Source organism: Oratosquilla oratoria, unplaced genomic scaffold, assembly GCF_046742065.1.
Source record: "Oratosquilla oratoria isolate Oo_2021 unplaced genomic scaffold, ASM4674206v1 SCAFFOLD54, whole genome shotgun sequence".
Taxonomy (NCBI): domain Eukaryota; kingdom Metazoa; phylum Arthropoda; class Malacostraca; order Stomatopoda; family Squillidae; genus Oratosquilla; species Oratosquilla oratoria.
Window position 1 is genome coordinate 679951 of NW_027467718.1, and position 12550 is coordinate 692500.

Genomic DNA, 12550 nt, shown 5'->3' on the forward strand with positions numbered 1-12550 from the left:
TCCTTACACGAGCGACTGCTCTTTACAAAACAAGGACGACATCGTTGTACAAATTTGAAAAAAAAAACAGTCGCTCATGCAACGGATTGAGTCCTAATGGTGGAGCATATTTCCATTTGTCATAATGACACACACACACACACACACACACACACACACACACACACACACACACACACACACACACACACACACACACACACACACACACACACACACACTCACACTCGGATTGGTAAGGCACTGGCCTCACAAGCCGGAGAACCGGGGTTCGATTCCCCGGCCGGGCGGAGACAAGTTGGGTTTGTCTCCTTTCACGTGTAGCCCCTGTTCACCTAGCAGCGAGTAGGTATGGGACGTTAGTCAAGGAGTTGTGACCTGGCATTCCCGGTGTGTGGAGTGTGAGTGGTCTCAGACCTACCCAGAGATCTGCTAATAATGAGCTCTGAGCTCACTGCCGTAGGGTGGTGTCTGGCTGTCTCGAAAAGAGGCTGCAGCAGATTCGAGGTGAATACACACACACACACACACACACACACACACACACACACACACACACACACACACACACACACACACACACACACACACACACACACACACACACACACACACACACACACACACACACACACACACACACACACACACACACACACACACACACACACACACACACACACACACACACACTTTCGTCGGATGGACGGCGAAGATTGGAGTTCCAAAAAAAAAAAAAATCAAAATCTACGTGGATCTCAACGTCAAGGAAGTACCTTATTGCATTTACAGGGAAGGGGAGAGTTCGTGGTGTAGTGGGAAGGTGAGAAAAAAAGGAGAAGGGGAGGGATTACTGAGGGAAATGGAAGGAAAAAAGGAAGGGGAGGACTTGGTCCAGGAGGCAAGGCGTCTTGTAAACAAACGAAGGACTGAGGATTTTGGAGAAGAAGGGATTAACAAAAATGTAAAGATTAGAAATATAGATAAGAGTAGCACAATGGAAGGTGAAGATAAACATTTCCAGGGATTTAATGAGGGGGGGGGGCGATACCAACCTTCCCCGATTAACAAGACTAGAGGAAAAACTTGAACAAATGACCGAACATTGGGAAAGTAGGTTCGGTAACATAGCAAAGATTGCGCAGAGAGTTGAAAGATTGGAAGAACTAGAGAAGGTGAACAAAAACTTAACTAAAGAAATAGAAGAATTAAAAAGACAGTTAAAGAAGTAAAATATGAGAATGAGGAATTAAAGAGGAATGATAAAGACAATAAAGAGGCCATAGCAAAATAAGCACAGGGTTGGAAAAAAATCCAAGAAAATAGTAAAGTTGCATTTACTGACATAATTAAACAGAAAATTAAAGAACAAAATGAAGACTCAGTTATTAAAGTGATGAGACAAGGAGAATATAGTAAGAGACCTAGCAGATAAAAAGAAATGTATAATCATATTAGGAATGGAAGAGAAATATAACCTAAATAGAACCACAAGAATCAAAGAGGAAGAAGAAAAAGTAAGCAGTTTACTAGAATTAGTTCAGGAAGATGAACCTGATATCATGAAACAAATTGAAGAAATGAATTGACTCGGAAAATATAGTACAGATAAGACCAGACCAATTAAGATTGAATTCAGGTCACAAATGATGGCAGTAGGGAAACTAGCAGCAAGTGAACAATATAAAAAGGTATGGATAAAAAGAGAAATGAATAGAGAGGAAAGAGAGGAAGAAAAATGAAAATACAAGAAGCGAAGGAAAAAAAAAAAACGAGAAAAGAACAGAGACAGAAAAAGAGAAATTCTATTGGAGATTAGTGAATATGAAAGTGAGGAGCTGGGCCATACCGGAGAAAAACAAAGAGGAAACAGAAAATACAATAGAAGGAGAAGAAAATTAAGAGTGTCTTACACAAATATAGATGGATTAATAACAGGATTGAATGAACTGAATGATTATCTGAAGGAGAAAGAACCGGACATAATGGGAATTGTAGAGACAAAATTAAATGGTCCACTACCACCCTACAGTGTAGGACATGATGCATATAATTGTTGGATTAGAAGCAGAGCGACAAAACAAGGGGGTGGAGTTATGTTCCTGACTAAGAAAGATATAAACGTGAGGAGTGTCATATATGGAAAGAATACAATAGAGATGATTATGATTGAAGTGGAAGACAGAGATAAGAAGATCAGAAAGTTTGTGATAAATCATGTGCCTCCAAAAACAGCCTCGTGGGAAGAGAGTGAACATAAAAGTATGTTAGAAGACACAAGGACAACATAAGATAATGGAAGATGGAGGAAGAATAGTTATGATGGGCGACTTTAATTGCAAAGAAATCTGCTGGGAAGAAGTGACAGTAAAGGGTGGACACGGCTCATGGGGAAATGTTTTACTCGAGATGATTATTGACCATACAATGACACAATGGATTCAAGAGAACACTAAGTATAGAAATGAAGAAGAGCCATCAAGACTAGACCTAATAATCATATCAGAACCTGGAATAGTGGAAAAGATTGAATATAAGACACCAATAAGTAAAAGTGACCACATATTGATTGAACTGGAACTAAATGAGGAAAATACATGCAAAGAAATGAACAATATAGACAAGGAAGATTGATGTATGAAATTTTTTGTTGTTGATCAAATAAGAGAATTCTTTCAAAAAGAAAACTGGGAAAGAATATACAAAGAGGAAACAACAGTGGAAGAGAAATGGAATATTTTGACAAAACTTTATAAAAAAAAGGAGTGGAAAATATGTTCCAAGACAAAAGCAAGAAAAAGAATATGTAAAGTGCTGGTACAACAAAAGTTGTAGGGAGTTAAAAGACAAAAGAGACAAAGCTTGGACCAGATGGAAAAAATACAAAAGACCTGAAAAATGCGCAGAGAGGAAAAGAGAAAATATAAAAAAGATGTCATAGAAAAATGTAAAGATCAACCAAAACTAGTTTACAGATTTGTAAACAACAAACTGAAAAACAAACAAGAATTAGAAAAATTACGACAAGGAGAAGTTGAATACACAGAGGAAATTGAAATGGCAGAAATTATGAACAAGCATTTTAAATCGGTGTTTACAAGGGAGAACATACTACATAGAGAAATCGAATGGGAAGAGAAAGTTCCTCCTATGAAAGAAATAGAAGTGACAAAGAATGAAATAATGAAACACTTGAGCAACCTTGATGTCAGAAAATCGCATGGACCAAATGAAATAGCAAACTGGATTTTGAAAGAATGCAGGAATGAACTGGCAGACAAAATACATAGCCTAATAAACAGTTCCTTGAAAGAAGGAAAAGTTCCAAAAGACTGGAAAAGAGCAAATATAGTACCTACATATAAAGGGGGAAATAAAGAAGACCCTACCAACTATAGACCAGTCTCTCTAACAAGTACAATAGCAAAAATTTGTGAAAGAGTGATAAAAATTAGATGGGTAAAGTATTTAGAAAAAACAACGTGCTAAATCCAAGGCAACTTGGATTCAGACAAGGACGATCATGCGTGACCAATTCAATATGTTTCTATTCAAGACTAATAGACACAATACAAGAAAGAGATGGATGGGCTGATTGTGCATTTCTAGACCTAAAAAAAGCTTTTGACAAAGTACCACATAAGAAGTGCTTAAGGAATTAGAAACCGAAGGAGGAATACAGGGCAAACTGCTTAAATGGATGGAAGACTTTTTGCAAGAAAGAAAAATGAGAGTAGTGATAAGAGACAAACACTCTAATTGGGATGACGTAATAAGTGGTGTTCCACAAGGAACTGTTCTAGCCCCAATAATGTTTGCTATATATATTAATGTTATGGATAAAGAAATTGAAAATTATATGAGCTTCTTTGCAGATGATGCAAAACTGTTAAAAAAGTGAACACTGAAGAAGATTGTGAGTCACTACAGAGTGAACTCAATAAAGTATGGGAATGGAGTAAGAAGTGGGAGATGGAGTTCAATACTAAGAAGTGTAGTATAATGGAATTTGAAAAAAAAAGAATAGTAGGATCATATAAATTGGGAGAAGGAATAAAAAAAATTGAAAATGAGAAGGACCTAGGAGTCACTATTATAAATAATATGTCACCTGAGAAACATATAAATAAGATTTCTGGAGAAACTTATAATATAATAAAAACAATCAAAATGGCTTTCACATACCTGGATGAAGAAACGGTGAAGAAAATACTACTCACTTTGATAAGACCAAGATTGGACATGCAGCAACGATGTGGTCACCAAGTACAAAAAAACGTATAAAAAAACTTGAAAGAATACAAAGAGCAATTACAAAATTGGCACCAACACTCTCAAAACTTTCATATGAAGAGAGACTAGCAAAACTTGAACTACAGATATTTGAGCAAAGAAGAGAGAGAGAGGAGATTTGATAACTATTTACAGAATCATGAAAGGAATAGAAACTATTGATAGAGAGGATCTAATAAAATGGGATGACAGAAATACAAGACGACACGGAAAGAAAATCAAGAAAGACTGCTAAAGAAGAGATCTGAAAAAGAACAGCTTTCCGCACAGAGTAATAGACATTTGGAACAAGTTAGATGAGAAAGTGGTGTGTGCAAAAACAATACATGAATTCAAAAACAGTTTAGATAAAATGAGATATGAAGACGGGACACAAAGGGGAAAGCTTCCCTTCCCGTAAAATACAACTAGGTAAATACAACTAGGTAAACACACACACACACACACACACACACACACACACACACACACACACACACACACACACACACACACACACACACACACACACACACACACACACACGTACGTCGGTCGAAGTGACAGCGAAATTTGGAACTCCAGGAAAATTTCAAGTTTCGTCGATCGCAACTACAAGGGAGTATTTTTGTTGCATTGTTAGGGAATGGGAGAGATCGTGGTGTAGTTGGAAAGTGAAGAAAAAAGAGGAAGGGAGGGCTTACTGAGGAAAATGGAAGGAAATGAGGAAGAAGACGAACGGGCTCCCCCGGACGTCAGAAGAAATGTGAATAAGAGGGCTGCAGACGACGCAGGTGAAGTCGAAAATATCACTAAAGGCACTAAGATCAGAAATATAGAAAAGAACAACACAATAGAAAGTGGAGATAATTCTTTCCATGGATTTAATAAGGAAGGGGATGCCAACCTCCCCCGATTAGCAAATCTAGAGGAATACTGGAAGGTTAGGTTCAGCCAACTTACACGGATTACGCAAAGAGTTGATAAATTGGAAGGACTAAACAAGGAGAACCAAAACCTAACTAAAGAAATAGCAAAAGAAGCACAGGATTGGAGAAAAGTCCAAGAGAGCAACAAAATTGTATTTAGAGATATAGTGACACAACAGATGAAAGAACAAACTAAGGACACAGTTATTAAAGTGATGAGAGAAAAGGAGAATATAGTAAGAGACTTAGCGGACAAAAAGAAATGTATAATTATATTAGGGATGGAAGAGAAGCATAATCCAAATAGGACCACAAGAGTAAAAGAGGAGAAGGAAAAGGTAAACAAGATATTAGAAGTAGTTCAAGAGGATGGACAAGAAACAGGGAAAGAAACTGAAGAAACATGTTGAATAGGGAAATACAATACAGTTAAGACCAGACCAATTAAGGTTAAATTCAGGTCACAAAGGACAGAAGAGAATATCTGATCAAAAACAGGGAAACTACCAAACAGTGATCAATATAAACAGGTATGGATAAAAAGAGAAATGAATTAAGAGGAGAAAGAGGATGAGAAAACAAAAAGACTAGAAGCTAAGGGAAAAAAAACGAGAAAAGAACAGAGTCAGACAAAGAGATATCTATTGGAGAGTAGTGGATATGAATGTGAGGAAATGGTTCATAGTAGAGAAAAACGGAAGGGAAACAGAAAGCACGATGGAAGTAGCAGGAAATTAAAAGTGTCTTACACAAACATAGATGGCTTAATAACAGGCTTGAACGAACTGAATGATTACCTGAAGGAAAAAGAACCGGACATAATGGGAATTGTAGAGACAAAATTGAAAGGTCCACTACCACCAAACAGTGTAGGACATGGTGCATATAATTATTGGATTAGAAACAGAGAGGTAAAACAAGGGGGTGGAGTTATGTTCCTGACTAAGAAGGATATAAATGTGAGGAATGTCACATATGGAAAGAATAGAGTAGAGATGATTATGAAGGAAGTGGAGGACTGGGACAAGAAGAGCAGGAAGTTTGTAGTAAATTATGTGCCTCCTACAATGGCTTCGTGGGAAGAGAAAAAACACAAAAATATGTTAGAAGACACAAGGATAACACTAAATAAAATAATGGAAGATGGAGGAAGAATAGTTATAATGGGTGACTTTAATTGTAAATAAATCTGCTGGGAAGATATGACAGTAAAGGGTGGAGACGACCTATGGGGAAATGTACTACTTGATATGATCATAGAACATACAATGATGCAATGGATACAATGGTATAGAAATGAGGAAGAACCATCGAGACTGGACCTAATAATCACATCAGAACCCGAAACAGTAGAAAAGATTGAATATAAGACGCCAATAAGTAAAAGTGACCACATATTGGTTGAACTGAAAGTAAATGAGGAAAAAGACATGGAAAAAAACCCCGAATATTATAGAAAGGGAAGATTGATGTATGGAAAAACAAATTTTGATCAAATAAGAGAATTCTCTCAAAAAGCAGACTGTGAAAGGATACACAAGAAGGAAACAACAGTAGGAGAGAAATGGAATATTTTGACAAAAAATTATAAAGGAGTAGAAAAGTATGTTCCAAGACAAAAACAAGGTGTTGGTATAACAAAAGATGTAGGCAATTAAAAAAAAAAAAAAAGGATAAAGCTTGGATAAAATGGAAAAAAGACAAGAGACTTGAAAAATGGAAAATATATACTAGTTATAACAATCAATATGTACAAGTGTGCAGAGCAGAAAAGAGAAAATACGAAAAAGATGTCATAGAAAAATGTAAAGATCAACCACAAATATTTTATAGATTTGTAAACAACAAACTGAAAAACAAACAAGAATTAGAGAAAGTACGACAAGGAGGAGTTGAATACACAGAGGAAATTGAAATGGCAGAAATTATGAACAAGCATTTAAATCGGTGTTTACGAGGGAGAACATACAACCAAGAGATATCGAGTGGGAGGAGAAAGAGATAGAAGTAACAAGGAATGAAATAATGAGTCACTTGAATGATCTCGATGTCAGAAAAGGGCATGGACCAGATGAAATGGCAAACTGGATTTTGAGAGAATGAAGGAATGAACTAACAGACAGAATACATAATCTAATAAATAGTTCATTGAAAGAAGGAAAACTTCCAGAAGATTGGAAAAGAGCAAATATAGTACCAGTATATAAAGGGGAAAACAAGGAAGACCCTACTAACTATAGTCCGGTCTCTCTTACATGTACGATAGCTAAAATTTGTGAAAGAATGATCAAAAGTAGATGGGTAAGGCATTCAGAAAAAAAAAACGTACTAAATCTAAGGCAATTTGGATTTAGACAAGAACGATCATGCGTCAAACACTTAATGTGTTTCTATTCAAGGCTAATAGATGTAATATAAGAAAGAGATGGATGGGCTGATTGTGCATTTCTAGACCTGATAAAAGCTTTTGATAAGGTGCCCCATTAGAGATTGCTAAAGAAATTAGAAACTGCAGGCGGAATACAGGGCAAACTGCTGAAGTGGATGGAAGACTTTTTGCATGAAAGAAAAATGAAAGTGGTGATAAGAGACAAACACTCTAATTGGGATGAAGTGATTGGTGGAGTTCCACAAGGAACGGTTCTGGCCCCAATAATGTTTTCTATATATATTAATGATATGGATAAAGGAATTGAAAGTTACATGAGCTTCTTTGCGGACGGTGCAAAATTGTTGAAAAAAGTGAACACTGAAGAAGATAGAGTCGCTACAGAATGTTCTCAATAAAGTGTAGTATAATGGAATTTGGAAGAAGACAAAATGAATAGTGAGATCATATGAATTGGGAGAGGAAGAAATTAAAAAAGTAGAAAATGAGAAGGACCTGGGAGTCATTATTATGAATAATATGTCCATACCTGCATTTACCCAGCCTCCCCCAAGACACAATGTTACCACTGTGTCACCCCTGTTCACCACTCGTACCATCTACGTACAAAAGACACAATGCTTTGATGGTTGAGTGAGACTATATTGTACATATGAGTTACTGTGCAGCTTTTTTCTCTTATGTCCATTATCTATTAATATTATAAATTATGTAAATAACTATTTATAGCCTCGATTATGCATGGCATAACCAAGGGGGATTTGACCTATCTTTTTCAAGAGCTCTTCTATAAATATCAGCCAAATGTATGGTTATTATTTTCCCACTGCCTATGTCTTCTTATATACTTCCTATATGTATTGTATCATGTCCCGGACGTCCGGCAATTTATGTCATACTTTCTTTTTCTACTAGCACCATTGCTCCATCAAGAGATATCTCTTGATGGAGCAATAGTCTAAGTCACTACTGCACTGGTCACGTGCTGGCCGTAGGTTCGAGTCCTCGGGCGTACCACTTTTTAATTTCTGCATGTTGCCTTCACGGTTCTTCCGATGTTGATATATATATATATATATATATATATATATATATATATATATATATATATACATATATATATATATATATATATATATATATATATATAATTACATTTAGGGAGCAGGTTTTCTTGAATACATTTTTTGTCGAATAACACTACATTACCAAATGGATCCATGGTAAAATTGGAAATAAGACAAATACATAACTTACAACGTTTTGCCTATACTTTAGCCATCTTCTGGTAATTTTGTTTTCAGAAACTACAAACTGTGATTTATATGACACAACATAAATAAATGGGAGAGGTGCTCTTTAGTTTCTCCTTGGTGCGTCGTGGGGTGCCCTATATAGCTCCAAACTTCCACAAATATTTTGTTGGATATTTATTTCTGGTTGATAACATCTTATCAATACTGCTTCCATACACTTTAGTTCTCTTTTATTGTTGTCCTTTGCCAATATTGTTCTGTTTTCATTCAGGTCCTCAGCGAAATGCTAGTTTTATGTACTTTTGTGGTGTAATATTTTATTGCCCCGTTTTGCATATGATATGCGAGTCTGTTATAAATTGTGTGTTGTACTCTTCATTACATAGTGCATTGTCTTTGTTAAATTTACACGAGTATTTGTACACATTACGATATTTTAATTTTTCTATGACTCCTGCTAAGTTGTTCTTCATAACTAGGGATGAAGTTCTGGGGTTGCGATAATAAATAATTGATTTCAGGGTATCCTCCTGTTTTTTCGGTTTGCCATTCTTATGTATAATTTCTTTAACTCTTTTCTCTTTTTTTTATATAAAAAAAATCAATACCATTATTCGAAGATTCATTATTACCCTGAACAGTGTGGATTTTCTTCATTTTATCTTTAATTACCCTATCGATTTCTTTCATTGGAACGCCGTTATTTGTTAAAATTTGATTGACTCTATGGATGAAACTGACAAGTTTCAAAGATCTGCCAGGAAAATTAGAGCAAAGGCTGCCAAGCGGTCCCAGAAGGGTTGCCACTCTATAGCTTCGCCAGCATATTTAGGGAGCTCTAAACTAGGTAACCTAACCTCTGATCTATCCTTAGAAGAAACGGAGATAGAATCACTTACAACAGTGACAGTCATATCCTTCAGGCGCTTGGCAGCCTTTGCTCTAATTTTCCTGGCAGATCTTTGAAACTTGTCAGTTTCATCCATATCTGACTCTACTTCGCCAGAGTTCAATTCCAACTCCACTGCCGTCTGGTGCTTCTCAAGATCTGCAAGCCTCTTGTCAAATATGCAAATTGTAGCTTCTAATAATTCGAGGCTGGTAGCGTCATCATTCAATAAATCTTCTAGTTCTAATTCGTTGACGCTTCGTGTCACCCAGCCTTTGGCTGACGCTCTCTTTTTCTTAGCTTCTTGTAGAACGGCAGACATTGTGTCAAACCTTAAAACGGGTTAACCTTATTCTTAAAGGACTTAGATAAGGTTTCCCGGGTCTGGGCACCAAATGTAATGTTCAAAAACCTCACAATGTCTGCCGGCCTTATCAGAAAAATCGAGCGGGGTTCAAATAAGAAATATGGCGTCGATTCTGTTTATTTGCTTACAAAAACAAGATATTTCAAAGATGGTAAATAATTACCCTCTTTCCCTGGATCCAAATAAATGCACAAACATAATCATACAAAAAATATATAGGAGACCATTATAATGATAATGGTAGTATTAATCAAATCTAACCAATTCAAAACAAGAAAGTATAGAAATGGCGGGAAGCAGACGACAGACCACCTAGCAAGGCGACTTGGCGATAGTCGTATCTTTAACAGAAGTTACCAATTTGAAAATATTTTGAATGATCTTGAAATGTAAGCATGTACCACACTGGATTTATATTTTCAAGGACATTCGCTTAACCCATTCAACATCTCCCGGAGTTACTAGATTTTCTGTACGCGTTTGTAGTGACGGTCCCATCGGAAACATCTAGCAATACATTTAAAAGGGGGATTTTGTTACTTATACTTTTCTCTAGAGTTAACCACATTTGTGGTTTCTGAAAATAAAATGACCAGAACATGCCTAATATATGGGCGAAATGTTGTAAGTTATGTATTTGTTTTATTTCCAAATTTACCATGGATTCATTTGGTAATGTAGTGTTCTCCCTTTCCCCTACAGACAAAAACATAGGGAGAAGGATTGGAAGTATTAATAAGATCATTCACGCCGAGTATACTATATTATTCAACAGAATATATATATATATATATATATATATATATATATATATATATATATACACGCACACACACACACATCGGTCGAGGTGACAGTGAAGTTTGGAACTCCAGGAAAACTTCAAGTTTCATCGGTCTCAACAAGGGAATACCTTTGTTGTATTAGTAGGGAAGGGGAAAGCTAGTGGTGTAGTGGGAAGGTAAAGAAAAAAGGAGAAAGAGAGGGATTACTAAGGAAAATGGAAGGAAATGAGTAAGCGGACGAACGGGCCCCGGATATTAGAAGGGGTGTAAACAAAAGGGGTGCAGTACACACAGACAAGGAATAACAAGGAAGCAGAAATATAGGTAATAGCAGCTAAATGGAAAGAGAAGATAACTGTTTTTATGGATTTAATGAGGGAGGAGGTGAAAACCTCCCCCGACTAGTAAATATAGAGGAGAAACTAAAAAAATGGACGAAGCATGGAAGGTTAGGTTTAACCAATCAACACTAGTTATCCAAAGACTTGATAAACTGAAAGAACTAAAGAAGGAGAAGCAAAATCTAACTAAAGAAATAGAAGAATTAAAAAGACAGTTAAAAAAAGTAAAAGATGAGAATGAGGAATTAAAGAATAGCAATAAAGAGGATAAAGAGTCCATAGCAAAAGAAGCACAGAATTGGAGAAAAGTCCAAGAGAACAGCAAAATTGTATTTAGAGATATAGTGACACAACAGATGAAAGAACAAAGGACACATTTATTAAAGTGACAAGAGAAAAGGAGAATATAGTAAGAGACTTAGTGGATAAAAAGGAATGTATAATTATATTAGGGATGGAAGAGAAGCATAATCCAAACAGGACCACAAGAGTAAAAGAGGAGAAGGAAAAGGTAAACAAGATATTAGAAGTAGTTCAAGAGGATGGACAAGAAACAGGGAAAGAAATTGAAGAAGTATATAGAATAGGGAAATACAATACAGAGAAGACCAGACCAATTAAGGTTAAATTCAGGTCACAAAGGACAGAAGAGAATATCTTAACAAAAACAGGGAAACTAGCAGACAGTGGTCAATATAAACAGGTATGGATAAAAAGAAAAATTAAGAAAGAGAAACAAGTGGATGAGAAAACAAAAAGACTAGAAGCTAAGGGAAAAAAAACGAGAAAACAACAGAGTCAGAAAAAGAGAAATTCTATTGGAGTAGTGGATTTGAAAGTGAGGAAATGGTTCATAGCAGAGGAAATCGGAAGGGAAACAGAAAACACGATGGAAGTAGCAGGAAATTAAAAGTGTCTTACACAAACATAAATGGTTTGATAACAGGCTTGAACGAACAGAATGATTACCTGAAGGAAAAAGAACCGGACATAATGGGAATTGTAGAGACAAAATTGAAAGGTCCACTACCACCAAACAGTGTAGGACACAGTGTTTATGATTATTGGATTAGAAACAGAGAGGTAAAACAAGGGGGTGGAGTTATGTTCCTGACTAAGAAGGATATAAATGTGAGGAATGTCACATATGGAAAGAATAGAGTAGAGATGATTACGAAGGAAGTGGAGGACTGGGACAAGAAGAGCAGGAAGTTTGTAGTAAATTATGTGCCTCCTAAAACGGCTTCGTAGGAAGAGAGAGAACACAAAAATATGTTAGAAGACACAAGGATAACACTAAATAAGATAATGGAAGATGGAGG

The 12550-nt window shown here is 36.2% G+C and overlaps 1 protein-coding gene across 1 annotated transcript in view; it reads right to left on the reverse strand.

Moving 5' to 3' along the window:
* LOC143023678 (uncharacterized) overlaps positions 1–10177 on the reverse strand; it is a 34723-nt gene extending 24546 nt beyond the window's left edge. The window contains exon 1 of the mRNA XM_076182295.1: positions 9746–10177. Within this exon, the coding sequence (XP_076038410.1) occupies positions 9746–10057 (312 nt within the window). The 5' untranslated portion in view covers positions 10058–10177. The remainder of the gene's footprint in view (positions 1–9745) is intronic.
* Between the last annotated feature and the right edge of the window lie 2373 nt (positions 10178–12550).